General features: G+C 41.2%; 1 protein-coding gene across 1 annotated transcript in view; it reads right to left on the bottom strand.

Annotated features, from left to right (window-relative positions):
• Positions 1-1848: 1848 nt before the first annotated feature.
• LOC101987829 (KH homology domain-containing protein 4) overlaps positions 1849-15482 on the bottom strand; it is a 15320-nt gene continuing 1686 nt past the window's right edge. The window contains exons 2-8 of the mRNA XM_005367120.3: positions 14598-14658; positions 13646-13703; positions 13169-13422; positions 6110-6271; positions 4717-4829; positions 3864-3955; positions 1849-3091 (exon numbers count right to left, since the gene is read on the bottom strand). Of these exons, the coding sequence (XP_005367177.1) occupies positions 2892-3091; positions 3864-3955; positions 4717-4829; positions 6110-6271; positions 13169-13422; positions 13646-13703; positions 14598-14658 (940 nt within the window). The 3' untranslated portion in view covers positions 1849-2891. The remainder of the gene's footprint in view (positions 3092-3863; positions 3956-4716; positions 4830-6109; positions 6272-13168; positions 13423-13645; positions 13704-14597; positions 14659-15482) is intronic.

The following is a 15482-nucleotide window of genomic DNA, read 5'->3' as shown; positions in this document are numbered from 1 at the left end:
TTTTTAATCCCAGCACTAGGAAGGAAGCAGGTGGATCTGAGTTTAAGGCCAGCTCGGCATAAAGTACGTTCCAGTACAAGCCAGAGCTATCCTGTATAAGAGACAGAGAAAGAGAGAGAGACAGAGAGAGAAGAGAGAGAAACATTCAAATGTCTTTTGGCTGGGCAGTAGCTGTAACTACCCTGAACTACACAGTGACATGTTAAAAACCAGGTAGAGGGGCTGGAGAGATGCAACCACATGGTGGCTCACAACCATCTGTAATGAGGTCCGGTGCCCTCTTCTGGCCTGTAGGCATACATGTAGAAAGAATATTATATACATAATAAATAAATATTAAAACAAAACAACCAGGTAGAGCCAGGTGGTGGCCATACATGTCTTTAATCCCAGAACGCAGCAGCAGATGGTTCTCCGTTAGTGCAAGGCCAGACTGGACTACAGACTGAGTTCCAGGACAGCCGGGGCTAAACAGAAAAACCCTATCTCCAAAAACCAAAAGTTAAAATAAACAAACAAAAAAAAAAACACAAAACAGGAAGAAGCCCAAGTGTAATGGCCATCTTTAATCCCAGCTCTCTGGAAAAGGATAGTCTGTTTTAGAGTTCCAAGTCAGCCAGGGCTGCTGACTCAACCCCTCACCCCAAAAGACAAGGCCAGCAAGGTGCCAAGTGTGATCCCCGGACCACTGCGTTAGGAAAGAACTGAAAATTACCATTTTTAAGATCTATTTATATTTTATTTTTTGGTTTTTCAAGACAGGGTTTCCTCTGTTTAACAGCCCTAGCTGTCCTGGAACTAGCTCTTGTAGACCAGGCTGGCCTCGAACTCACAGAGAGCCACCTGCCTGTCTCCCGAGTGCTGGGATTAAAAGCGTGCGCCACCACTGCCTGGCTGATCTACTTATTTTTCTATAGATGTATTTGCAAGATATATGTATGTGTGTGTGTGGTGTTATCTTGTTTGTGTTCTAACAAAGAGCTTGCATGGTCTGTACAAACAGGAAGTGATATGGCTGGGCAGAGTGGAAAGAGGAGGGGACAGTATTTAGGCCATTTTTTGGCTGAGGATTTAGCAAAATAAAGGGTGCCTTAGCTCGTTCCTTTCTCTGATCTTTCAACACTTGCCCCAGTATCTAACTCTGGGTTTTTAGTAATAAGACCAATTAGGACACATGCAATACAGATGCAGCTCTCCTTGGGGGCCAGAAGCACACACAGTGAACCCACCTCAAAAATAAAAACAAATTAATTGAAGGAAAAGTTAGAAAATAGGAAACACAAAACTTAAAAATCTTTTAATATTTCATTTTGACTTTATAAAGTCAAGGAGCATATGCAAATATTAGAGCCTGTTAAGTTTTTCTTGGGTAGGGAAATAACTGTATTACGCTATGAATAAAGAATTTATTGAGGGACTGGAGAGATGGCTCAAAGGTTAAGAGTATTCGCTGCTCTTCCAAAAGACCTGGGTCCAATTCCCAGCAACCACACGACAGCTCATAATTATCTGTAACTAGCTCCAGGGAATCCAATGTCTTCACACAGAATTATATATGCAGGTAAAACAACACACATAAGAAAAATAATAGAGATGAATAAATTACTTTAAAAAGTTTATTGCAGGGCTGGAGAGATGGCTCAACGGTTAAGAGCACTGGCTGTTCTTCCAGGACCTGGGTTCAATTCTCAGCACCCACATGGCAGCTCACAACTGCCTGTAGCTTCAGCTCCCTGGAAGCTGACACCTCTACACCAATGCACATAAAATAAAGTTAAAATAAATTTTAAAAAAGTTTATTGTAATAGTGTATGAATAGGCCACAGAAGAAAAAGAACTGACAAGCAGATTATTTATACATTTATTTATAATGAAATTATGGTCTAATTATTTACAACATAGAGGAAACCAGAGAATAAGTTTGTACAAAGCCAGTCTCCAAAGTATTCAAAAATGTGCAAAAATGACAGTATCTCAAACACTCTTGGCTCAGCCACCACCAATTCCTTCACTTCCATACGTCAATATTTGATACAAAAAAGTTCGTTTGGCAAAACCTGCCATGCCAAGAAAAGAGGAGACGCTGCGATTCCAGCCGGAGCCACCATCCTATGGGTGTCGTCCCCTCTTTCTTCGGCCGCAACCAGTTCAGAGAGACAGACAACTGTGTTTCCTTCAGTGGTGAGTTCTGACCAGCTCTGACCAGCTTTTTAGTCACATTTTCTTTGACTCAGCTGGAAACAAGAAGTTCAGGACCTGGGCAGTAACAAGAGCAATGGCTGCCTGAAACAAGCGTGGCAAAAGACGCCAACTCTGGATCATCCCAGGGAAGAAACAAAGCAGAAATAACTTCATTCTCCTAGTCAAGATCCAGCTATATCTGACCATTTTAAATGAGTACAACAGCATTTCCCAAACACAAGGAATCCAAATGGAAAGGGGGACAAGGAGCTCTTAGAATTAAATGTAAGTACTGGAAGGAAGGGTCTTAAAACCATTTCCCACTAATAAATAGTAAGGCTTTGTTTGTAACCAGTTATCAAAACTGACCCAATAGTAGTAAAATACAAATAAAACTTTCTTTACAACAGAGTTGAGGCTATTAATTTGGAAAAGGCTAGACCAGGTCAAACACATGTGGCAATGGCGCAGTCCTGATCTGCACACTTCATCAACTGTTAAAATTCTAAGTGAACTTTGTCACATGTTATGCCACTGCAGAAATAGGGTTTTTAAAAAGGATGGCATCCCTTTATGACAGGAACACTGCGTCCCTAACATCTTCAAGGTCCAAGATGGCCCTCAAAACAGGTCCCAGAGTCTTGTTTAATCAAGTGCATGCATTATTGCTAAGGAGAGTCGCCGAGCATCAAAGGCCTGCCCACTACGTCTTACGGGGCCATCCAGAAGGGCATCTGCTGCTTGGCTCTTGGCTGTGATGCAGGGTACTGATAGCCCAGACTCCAGCCCTGTGGAAAGCTACTTGCATTTTTATGGACTCCATGTTCCTCCTCTTCATCAGAGGAGTCTGCGGCATAAGCTACTAAGCCAAGTCCCTTCTCGGTCGTTTTCATCTTCTTGGCTGGATAATCTAGAAGAGAGAACAACCCAACCCCATTCCCCACCAAGAAAAAAAATACCATAAATTCGTTAATTAAAAAAAAAAAGATGTTAATTATAGGTGGTTAGATGGACACCATTTTGTAGTCACAGGGTCAATGGTCACCCCAAAACGTTGATGATCACACGAAAAACAGCCAGCACCAGCAAATGAGAATCCACCAGAACCATGTAAGAAAACAGAGAAAGAAAAAAAAAGAAAAAAAGAAAAAAAAAGAAAGAAAAAAAGGGAAGTTAGCAAGCGAGTCTTTGAGGACTAACATCTCACCTCTCAAAGAGCTAAAAGAAAAGAAGAAAAGAAGAAACTATTTTTTTATTCTGATCATTTTTATCAACTGGAGGTAAGCGATACAAATGACCCCACGTACAAGACGAAGGGTTCTGGGATGCTGCTACATGATGGGCTCAGCTCCCGACAAAGGCAAATTAATTTTTCTTAAATCTAATTAGATGACCTCCAGTCAGACATCATGAGCAACAATCACTGTATTTCATAGGATTTTAACGCCACTGATAATACATATAAATATATAAAGCAAACAACTCTTATTTCTGACACAGAGTAGTTAAAAATAAAAAGCTATATACTGTCCTATTAGGTTATTAACTTAAATATATATGTCATTAGCCAGTAAATCATAAAGGTAGGTTAAATCTGGATGAATGGCCACCAGGTTAGAAAACTAGCGCTATGACCGACCGCCCTGCTTGGTCACTCCCAACCCCATCTACAATTAACTTACCATGGCTTCCTGCCAAGGCCCCAGACCCATTCCTTTCATCAGACTCTGTTTTTATTCCAGTCACTGGAAAGGCTGGTGGAGGCATCAACTGCCTGTTAAAAGCATGACAAATTTTTTTAGAGAGATTCAACCTATTAAATTACCCAGTCAAATACCAATATCAACTGATGCTACGACCGCTAATGAACTGTGACTTTACCATAACCACGTGCTCTACCTTCACCTCTTCAACTATCACCATGTCTACAAAGGGAGACCATGTCAAAACTAGCTCAAAGCACTCAAGGCTCTTTCACTGACCACGTGTCTCCTCGGTACCCCTTCTGAAAGCTATGTCACCAAAGGAAAGGAGAACTCGAGCATTCAATCCTCAGCCACACACTGATCCAACACCTCCATCCACGATATGGGGCTTTTTCTCTTGCTTTCAAAATGGTACTTATTTTTATGTGTATGAGTATGTTGTCTGTATGTGCCTACAGTTCCCACAGAACCCCGAAAAGGATGGTGTAATCCCTGGGACTGAAGCCACCAATGGTTATAAGCTACCAGGCAGGCTCTCTTGAGAACTAAACCCAGACCCACTTATTGAGTAGCCTGTGCTCCTAACCCAAGCCATCTCTCCAGCTCCTACCCTTTTTATTTATTTTTTTTTGAGGCAGAGTCTCATGTACCCCAAGATGCCTCAGACTTCTGCTTGCACCATTGTACCAGACTCGATCACTCTCAATTAGTAAAAACGGCTTGACTGTATTAATGCTTCTGTTTCTGCCTAGTCTATGGGAAACCCAAAAGCCTCTGAAACATCATATTACCTAGTATTCAAGTAATTGTTCCATTCCAATTAACTTACCTGTCCCTCTCTCGCTCTTTGCCTGAGGAACTTGCCGGCTTCGATCCTGCGCCTTCTATCTCATTCTGACTGGAGAAGCCTGTACCTAAATTAGTCATATGAATGGGTCCATGCTATGAGCAGAAAAATACAGTAGCATTAGCAAATCTACAACTGCTGCATTGACTTTAGCTCCTTAATGTAACTGTCAAGTGCCTCATCTTTCTGATAACTGCCACCAATTAAATGGCATTACACGTTCTTTGGGATTTGTGAGAATAAATAGTCAAGTAGGGGTTCCTGTTTCTGTAGAACTTAGTCATGGGGAAAGTGTAATTCGTTATATAAGCAACCGTTTTAAATACAATGGCTTCTGGATACCTGGTAACATTAACTACAAACAAACAAACAAATAAATAAATAAATAAATGTGTCTCTTCTGCTGAAACAACAACAAAACTATTCTCATCTTTCCTGGCACTGGGGATTAACCCAGGGCCTTGAGCATATGCTGCCTGCTCTACCACTGAACTATAGCTCCTCTAAATCATCTTGCCAGTGACTATGCTCATAATGCGCTATTGCTCCACTTCTGACATGTTCTTCCTGGAGTGGGAGAATAAGGTAGAGCTAAGAGAAACCGTCCTTTTTTTTTTTTTTTTAATTTTTTAGAGATTTATTATGTTTGCCTGCACGCAATAAGAGAGCACAAAATCTCACTACAGATGGTTGTGAGCCACCATGTGGATACTGGGAATTGAACTCAGGACCTCTGGAAGAACAACAAGTGCTCTTAACCTCTGAGCCATCTCTCCAGCCCTTTTAAAAAAAAAGGGGGGGGGCAAAGAGAACAGCAAATTGAAAGCCACAGGTTAAGTTAAAACCATGGATAGAGAAAACAGACTCCTTCAGGTAGTCCTCTGACCTCCATACAAATGTGCAAATGTGCTGGGCAGCACCTTAATCCCAGCACCAGCAGGCAGAGAAGGTGAGTCTCTGTGAGTTCAAGGTCTGGTCTACAAAGCAAGACAGCCAAAGCTGTTACACAGAGAAATCCTGTGTCGAGGAAAAAAAAAAATCATAAATTTGAAGATTGATAGCTTTTGATGAGTGGCTTTCAAGACTGTTGTCCTGAATAAGTAAAAGCATGAGATTTTAATACAACTCCTAATGTCAGTGACAGGAGACTTCCCTCCACACCATGTTTTAACACTGACCTCAAAAACAAAAAAATGGCAAAGGAGAATGACTCTTGCCTTAAATTAATTCCTCAAGAATAAAATCCTCACCTAATCTGTTTCCAGAAGCAAAACTTTTATCCCATAAGACAGTTGCTATGGATGCAAATTCTCTTACTTAAAGGGAAAACACAGCAAGGGAAGATAAAGGAAGGAAGATTGGATATTTATTTAACCTGGTATCCAAGCAGTCCAGACTCGCGCTCATCAGGCAGCTCCTCTGTAAATCGCCTCTTCTGGGACTGGGGCTGAGCTGAGAGTGGGGGCTGGGGCTGCGGGCCAGCAGGCAAGGCAGTTTTGACAGGAGCAGCAGGAATAAAAGGAGCACTGATCGGACTCTAGGACCAAAGAAAGCAAGGAGGAACAAAGTATGAAATGCTGGATGAATAAATTATGTTGAGAGTTGATCTGAATAAGCACTAACTTTCAGGAATCTGATATTCCCACTCCCAAAAACTAACAGCCAATGGGCGCTGTGATTCTCGGCTACACCTGTAATCTATTTGGTGTGCTGAGGTCTGGTCTATATAGCAAGTTCCAGGCCAGCCAAGGCTTATCAAAATTGTAAAATAGTCTTAAAATTGTGTTTGTGTAGCATATATGCACACGTGTACACCTGTGTACACAAATGGAGGCCAGCGGGGGCATCTTGTGTCTCTTACTCTCCAACTATTCCTTTGAAGAAGGCTATCTCCTTGGGCCTGAAAACAACTTTCTGGCCTAGATAGAAGTCAAGAGGATCTTCCTGTCCCTGCCTCTGGGGATCTGGTACTACAGGTATATGCAGAAATGTCTGAATGCTAGAATCCAAAATGAGGTCCACATAACTGCCCAGTAAAAAGTTTTAACTGCTGGATCATCCATCTAACCAAGTACTGAAGTCCTTTATGGAGATAAACTGCACTCTCCTTCAGTACTCACAGCCCACGGGTACCTACCTACCTGTGGTAATGGACAAAGACTGTAGCTTATTTTGGAAGAAGTCCCCTATGAGGAAGCCACATGTAGGATCCACTAGCAATCCCACGCTCCAGTTTAGTCTTTCCATTACCACTGAGGACTATAGAGAACACATACAGATGAGCTAAACATCTAATCTTTTCCTAAAATTGTATTCTATTGATGGTGCAGATTAGAACCAAGGTCAAATACTCTAACAGATAAAATTGAACTCAACAATTTCACAGGCCTGAGGTTCAGATTTTACCTCATATCATATCCCCAAAACTGTCACTTTACTTTTCACAACCTTGTTTTCACAACAATATGCTCTATGTCCTGGAGTAGGACTTAATGAGATGGGCAGACTCATCAGGAAATAATGAAAGGTAACTGGGTGCAGGGGTCTCAGCCAAGCATCACAGCCAGCAGGGAAACCATCCGTGTGAGGTTAAGGATAAAACTACAGAGCAGGTAGATTCTATTTGTCCACTGTTATCTATGCATAGTGCTGATGAGAGAGGGACTCTTGTTCTTTTTAAGACTTTTGTGGCTGCGAACCAACCCTAAGGGGGGGGGGGGGGTAGGAGTTCAAGGCCATCTTTAGCTGTGCGGCCAACCTGAGCTGCCTGAGACCTTGTCCAAAAGCAATCATTACTTGGAAAGGCAGCCATTGATTTAAACACACACACACACAGAGCTGGAGATATGGTTCAGTGGTTAAGAGGTCCTGAGTTCAATTCCCAGCAACCACATGGTGGTTCACAACCATCTGTAATGAGATCTGGCGCCCTCTTCTGGAGCGCGGGCATACACGGAGGCAGAATGTTGTATACATAATAAATCTTTAAAAAAAAAAAAATAGGGCTGGAGAGATGGCTCAGAGGTTAAGAGCATTGCCTGCTCTTCCAAAGGTCCTGAGTTCAATTCCCAGCAACCACATGGTGGCTCACAACCATCTGTAATGGGATCTGGTGCCCTCTTCTGGCCTTCAGGCATATACACAGACAGAATATTGTGTATATATAATAAATAAATATTTAAAAAAAAAAATAAAGACTTTAGGAACAGATAAATCCTTCTCAGATACAAAAGATTTCTTGACTGCCAAGTGTCAAATGAAGCCAGAGTTTTGTTTTGTTTTTTTTTCTTTTAGTTTTGTTTTTGTTTTTGTTTTTTTTTTTGAGATAGGGTTTTTCTGTATATCAGCCCTGGCAGCCTGGAACTCACTTTGTAGACCAGGCTGGCCTCAAATTCAGAGATTTCTGCCTTGCAGGTGCTAAGATTAAAGGCGTGCACCACCACCACCCAGGCTTCATTTGTTTTTTTTTGTTTTTTTTTCCCAGTTGGATTTCTTTGTGTAGCCCTGGCTGTTCAGAGGTTACTTTTTCTTTTTTTCTTTATTCCTGCTTTTGGGGACAGGGTTTCTCTGAGTAGCTTTGGAGCCTTTCCTAGAACTGGCTTTGCAGAGTAGGCTGACCTAGAACTCACAGAGATCTGCCTGCCTCTGCCTCCCGAGTACTGGAATTAAAGGCAGGAGCCACCATGGCCTAGCCCATTAACAGAAATTTTAAAGGAGTACTTAATTATGCTAAAATCTGTATTACTGTGTTTGGACTGACTAGATAGTCCAAACAAATATCTCCCATTTAAGTGATTAAATATGTGTATATACCATCTGTTATCCAGACAACTGGTCATAAAGGATAAAGACAATGCTTAGAATGGCAAAATAATATTGCACTAATTCCTATTAACCCACTCCTCCCCCTCTTTAATGCTCTAGGGGGGCAGTGGGACCTGGGAAAATGGATCTGATAATGAAGCAGACTAAATCTCATGCAGAAGACAACTTTATCCAGAACCTCAGACACTTTATACATGAGCAAAGTGTACAATCCAAAAGGCAAGCTTGCACATGACCAACAAGTCTCACGTGGTAAAATGTTTTCCCATGGAGGCATATAAACAAATAACAGTAGGCAGTTTAGTAAATAATCTAAAGTAACCTTATACCCACTACACCTGGGGAGAGAATGAGAGCATAACCCAAGAACATTTCCGTGCTTATAAAGAAACTGAGCTCACAAGGCTTTTGGTTTCTTGGAGTTTTCTCAGAAGATCTCCCCTGTTTTTATTTTATTATTTTGGTTTTTGAGACAGGCTCTCTGTGTTGTCCTCGCTGTTTTGGAACTCACTCTGAAGACCAGGATGGCCTCTGGACCTGGAGATCCACCTGCCTCTATCTCCCAAGTGCTGGGATTAATGGCATGTGCCACTAAAAATTATTTTATTTTTTAATAGCAGGAAATCCAGAGTGGTTTTAAGATGCTGTAGATAAATTTGTCATTTGATGCTGAGTATACTATAAGCAGGCTTCAGTATTCTAATATTAATGAATATTATTAGAATTAATTATATATAAGAATATATTCTAATAATAATGAATATTATTAGAACAGTGGGAGGACTTTATTTGTGATACTTTGCCATCAACAACAGGGATATAACCTATTGGTTACATTATTATATTGATCAGAAAAATCTAGAGAATAGCTTGAAAAAGAAACCCGTATTAGTAGTTCTGGTATCATCAGTCCATCAGAATGTCAGTCCATCTTTGCCTTTAATAGGAGGAATAGAAGTATTATGATGTCCTATGCAAATGGGAAGTGATTCAAATCCCAGGTAAAAATTAAAAGCAGTCACTTCTTCAGATGAATAAACGAGTCTGTTACAGCCCTAAGGTCCAGTCATAAACAGAGTCATTGGTGTAAATGACAAGACCTGAGTCTACTCAACCTGCATGCTCAGAGGCACTTGTAGGAGATATGCAGGGCAAAGTAGCTAGCCTCACCAGAAAAAGACTCTTAGGTGACATAGGGCTTTGTGCGCTTTACACAACAAGGTCTCCCTTTACGTGTGAGGCCTCAGTTAACCTCTGAGTTGGCCAATCTATCCTTCTGTTAACTTTCACTGTTCCGTTGCCCTCTGCCTTCTTTTTGATGGCCAGGGCCAGAAGAGCAGAAGAAAAATCTCTAATGTTTCAGTGGAACCATCTGAAATGACAGAGGCATACCCTTTCTCCATTTTCTTCTGGAGAAGAAAAAATAGGGCAGGTTAATCCCTCAGCTTGCTTATTTCTTTCTGTAATAAAATCAGGGACCAGTCTGGCCTCAAATTCAGAGATCCACCTGCCTCTGCTTCCCTAATACCAGAATCAAAAGCATGCACCACCACATCCATCTATGACTAATATTTTACAAACTGTAACTTATTAGCTAGTGTACAGTGGACCATTATCATTTTTAGTTGTAATATGTCCTAGAAAGAAAATGCATAATGCCATATATATGACATAATGGTATTTTTCGCTGCTGTGCTTCATTGCTGACTAGATAGGGAGGGGATCATGCATGCCTTTATAATTTTAGTACAGACGTCTACATACCTGACAGTAGAGAAGGTCCCAGACACAGATAGCTGTAGTGTCAGATACCAAGCTGATGTCAACTCATTATTAATTAATTATGCATTAGAAGTTTGGAATAAAATAATGCCTTTATATTGTATTTTAAAAAGGCTTTAACAGAGGATAGGCTTCTCTAATTAATATACTTGCCAGAGTCTGATCATTTATCAGATCAAGGGCAAGCATAAAACATAAAAACAAGGGCTGGAGAGGTGGCTCAGCAGTTAAGAGTATCAACTGCTCTTCCAAAGGACCCAGATTCAACTTCTAGCATCCACATGGCAGCTCACAACTGTCTGTAACTACAAGATCTAACATCCTCACACAGACATACATGCAGGCAAAACACCAGTGGACATGAAAATAAAATATTAAAAATACTTAAAAACAAAAATTAACAATGGTTAACTGCACAGCCACAACAATTTTAATTTGAGCTCAAACAGATTTTACTAGGTGACAGGATATTTAGAAGTACCAGAGAAATAGTCAGAAAACCCTAGCAGAAAACAATGAAGTTCTACTACATAAGCATTAAAATACAGATCCAGCTGATACTGTAAGCCTAACCGTTTTACTGAGGAAGAATTTGTTAGAAGAGTCTCAGTTTTTACTGAATTTAGTACATTCTGATGTAATAGATATTGAATGCATTTTTGGTTTAACTCCTTTTGGCCTCCAAGGGAATTGAGAAACATGTAATTAGGCTTGCATTTTAGTCCTATTTATATTATTAAATTTTTATATATTTTTATTAAGCGTATTTATATTTTTATTTATGTTGTACGAAAATATGAACTAGTACTGAAAGTAAAATTTCATATTTTGTTAATGCTTCTGTTAAACTAATAAAGCTACGGTAAGCTTTGTATTTATTAATCATTAAACACTTTAAATGTCATATGAAGCGTTTCTCTAAAGACTGAGAATCATATATTAAGTATATCCGATTTTAAACAAGCTAGCTGTTTTTAGTTACTTATTTATAATAAAGCTTGCACTAATAAGTGAATTACATTTGTATTTAGCATGACCATTAGGGATAGTTTTGAGCACATTGAAAATTTTGATCATTTTTAAGGTCACTGACCATAGACTTGCATGCTTTAATTATCTTTAACTGTTACAACAAGTAACACATTTAAACACAATGAAACTTTGGGAAAGTTTCCAGATGACAACAAAGCTTTGGGTTTCAGTGACCAAAAACAGTGTTCAGGATAACCGACGTGGGAGGAAGGATGTGGACTAAGCATAAAATGAGTTCTGTTGACTGAGAGGATTGTCCAGGATTTGGGGTGGATTCAAAAGCTTGGCTCTCTAGAATAGCAAAAACTCAGCACTCAGAGCTGGGCGACGGTGGGGTACGCCTTTAATCCCAGCACTCGGGAGGCAGAGGCAGGCGGATCTCTGTGAGTTCAAGGCCAGCCTAGTCTACAAGAGCTAGTTCTAGGACAGGAACCAAAAGCTACGGAGAAACCCTGTCTCGAAAATCCAAAAAAAAGAAAAAAACCCTCAGCACTCAGGAGGTAGAGACAGGTGAATCTCTGTGAGTTCGAGGCCAGCCTGCTCTACACGAGCTAGTTCCAGGACAGCCTCCAAAGCTACAAAGAAACCCTGTCTCGAAAAACCAAACCAACGAACAAACAAAAAGCAAAAAAAATCACGAGGTATCACTCACAGCCTTCTGGAGGGAAAACTGGCAACGTGCACCTCTCTTCCGTCCACCAGGAAAGCCTCCTTGTTTAACAATTCCAGAGTGCTTGCTGTAAGCTGTGCATTCTACAGATGTGGGTGGCGACTTATGCCTTTAATCAGTCTGGTCTACAGAGTCAGAGCTACATAGTGAGAGGCACTCAAAAAGCCTCTAAAGGCACCTGATCTCACAGAGAGATCCATCCCTCAAGACACATACATACAAGGTAGGAAGAGTGAAAATCCTCCTGGAACTGGAATCACAGGTAGTTGTGATCTGCCTAGTGTGGGTCCTCGGCAAGAACTGAGGCATCTCCCGAGCCTCCACCTCTTTTGTTTTTGGACAGTCTTTTGCTGACCAGAAACTCCGCAAGTAAACTAAGTTGGCCAGAGGGACCTAGGATTGACCTTCTCTCTCCCAACACTGAAATCATAAACATTTAAAACAAAACCTGGATTTGCCACCACCCCCTTTTTTTGGAGACAGGGTTTCACTGTGTAGACCTTGCTGGCCTGGAATTTGAAGAAATCCATCTGCCTATGCCTCCCAAGTGCTCTTAGCCCTTGAGATCATGAAGCTGAAAGCTAGGAACTAACTCTGACCTGTCCACTCATATCATAATTAAAGAATGAAGTCACGTGGTAGTGCATGCCTTTAATCCCAGCACTTGGGAGGCAGAGGCAGGTGGATCTTTATCAGTTCAAGGCCAACCTGGTCTACAGAGCTAGTTCCAGGACAGGCTCCAAAGTTACAGAGAAACCTTGTCTCTAAAAGCCAAAAAAAAAAAAAAAAAAAAAAAAAGTCACATTCAATAGGTGTTTTCTACAGCTTTCGCACACTCGCACACCAACAAGCACAATCTAAAACACCCGTTATTTGCTTTAGAAAAAAAAGTCTACCAATGACTCCCACTTGAAACATCTATTTGGGGGCAAGACCCATGAAGCTAATTGAAAACTAGAAACTAAGAATGGCACACACACGTATTATCCCAGGTCCTCAGTAAGTTGTTGTGGGGACACAAAAGACAACAGGACAAAATAAAGAACAGGACAGACTTCTAGAAAGAACCGTTCCCCAGTTTCTCCTAAGTTCAACAACAGCATACTGCATATGCTGGCATCCTACCTGTCCAGTGCTAGCTGGAGGTTGCACTTGTGTTATCGGATATTGTGTTGGCACAGGTGGGACTCCAGTGGGTAATGCTGGCAAGACTCCAGGTGCCAGAGAAACAGCTGGTGGCACTATACTTGGTACTCCATAGGGAGGCTGAACTGGCTGCTGAGGAGGGGGAACAACAGGGTAACCAGACTGATAGCCATTGGATGGATAATATGGTGGTTGAGGAGGGATACTACTTATAGCAGAGGGTTGTGTATAGCCTGAGGGGAAGAAAAAAAGTCTTTAATCAGCTGCAGCGAATGAAACATTTCACCTGACTACTACACAGCAGGAAGACAAACATCAAGGCATGAATGGCTTTCTAAATTACCCTAAGTTGAAGGGACCACCACCAATGCCCTGGCACAACTAGTATAACCTCAAAATCACACCTAACCATAACTATCATTAACAAAATATTTTACCACTTTATGCCATACATACCCGGTAAAGGGACAGCAGTATTAATTTGATTCACAAATCTAGAATATTCAGCATGAACCTGGAAAAGTGGGGAAAAATGAAGTTAATAGAGACCAGTTCCAAATGATGCCATATTTATAGGTGTATGATTATATATTAAACTAAAGCCATCATGAATTGAAGTATTTCCCCCGTGCTCTGATTTAAATGTGAATTAAGCCAGGCGATGGTGGCGCAGACCTTTAATCCCAGCAGTCGGGAGGCAAATCACTGTGAGTTTGAGGCCAGACAGGTCTACAAGAGCTAGTTCCAGGACAGTTATGACTGTTACACAGGGAAACCCTGTCTCAAAAAACCAAACTGAATAAATAAACAAAAATAAAAATGTGAATTAAGGGGACTAATAAGCAAAGTTCCGTACATCAGCAGGATACATAATCCTAAATACAGAAACTACCCAATTCTGGGGCACAAAATCATCCAGCATGCCACAGAATTAGAGAAATTACAAATTTCCAAGTAGCCAGGTGTGTGGTGCACACCTTTTTTTTCTTTTTTAAACCAGGAAACGTGCCTTCATGTAACTTCCAGATTAATAAAAATTAAGGTGTAGGGCTTTCTGTTGTTGATTTTGGTTTTCTGAGACAGAGTTTCTCTGTAACAGCCTTACTTGCCCTGGATCTCTCTTCGTAGACCAGGCTGACCTTGAATTTACTGAGTTCCACCTGCCTCTGCCACTGCCACTGTGCAGGGATTAGGGATTAAAGGCGTGTGACACCACGGCCCGGTTTACAGTTAAATTTTAATTTAGCTTAATTGGAAGTTAATGCAACTATAAGCTATCCTAATTTAGTTTGTAAAGACCATGTCTAGGAGGGTCAGTGTACTGGTTTATAGTTACAGGTCAGCACTAGACTCCACAACTCTACACATGGTACTGTGATTTCAATCCCAGCCACACACACAAACTCACTGTTTGTAAAAGATTCTCACAGAGCTTCTTAGCAGCAGCCAGGCCTTCAGGTTTGGGATGACTACAAATAAAGAATAAGCCACAAAGTCAAAAGAGCAAAGTAACTGTCTCATCTTTTTATGCTGTTGTACACGTTTACTTTAATATGCTCACTATAGCCCAAATCTTTATTTATTATGTATACAGTGTTCTGTCTGCACGTACACCTCTACGCCAGAAGAGGGCACCAGATCTCATTACAGATGGTTATTGAGCCATTATGTGGTTGTTCTTAACCTCTAAGCCATCTCTCCAGCCCTCTGAAGTCATTTTTTAAATTTTATGTATTTATATTTTGTCTGAATGCTCTGCATGTACACCTGCCCACCAGAAGAGGGCATCAGATCCTACTATAGATGGTTGGGAGCCACCGTGTGGGTGCCGGGAATTGAATTCAGGACCTCTGGAAGAGCAGCTCTCCAACCCCTCTGAAGTCACTCAACAGAAACATAAACAAAAGGTGGTTTTTGGTTTGTTTTGAGACATGGCTCACTCTAGCGCTCTGGCTGTCCTGGAACTGTGTAAACCAGTTTTTGCATCCCATGCGCTATTAAACAGATTCGACACCACACTAATCAGCAACTTAAAATCTTTTTTAGTTATAACTAACAGCTAAGCACTGTTGGTGCACACCTTTAATCCCAGTGCTTAGGAGGCAGAGGCAGGATCTCTTTGGTTTCCTGGCCATCTGTTCCACAAAGTGAGCTCCAGGACAGCACACAGAGAAACTGTCTCAAACAAACAAAATTCTAAGGCCGGGCGATGGTGGCGCATGCCTTTAATCCCAGCACTTGGGAGGCAGAGGCAGGCGGATCTCTGTGAGTTCGAGACCAGCCTGGTCTACAG

The sequence above is a fragment of the Microtus ochrogaster genome, unplaced genomic scaffold (genome assembly GCF_000317375.1).
Source record: "Microtus ochrogaster isolate Prairie Vole_2 unplaced genomic scaffold, MicOch1.0 UNK16, whole genome shotgun sequence".
NCBI lineage: Eukaryota > Metazoa > Chordata > Mammalia > Rodentia > Cricetidae > Microtus > Microtus ochrogaster.
This window is presented reverse-complemented; position numbering and strand designations above follow the sequence as displayed.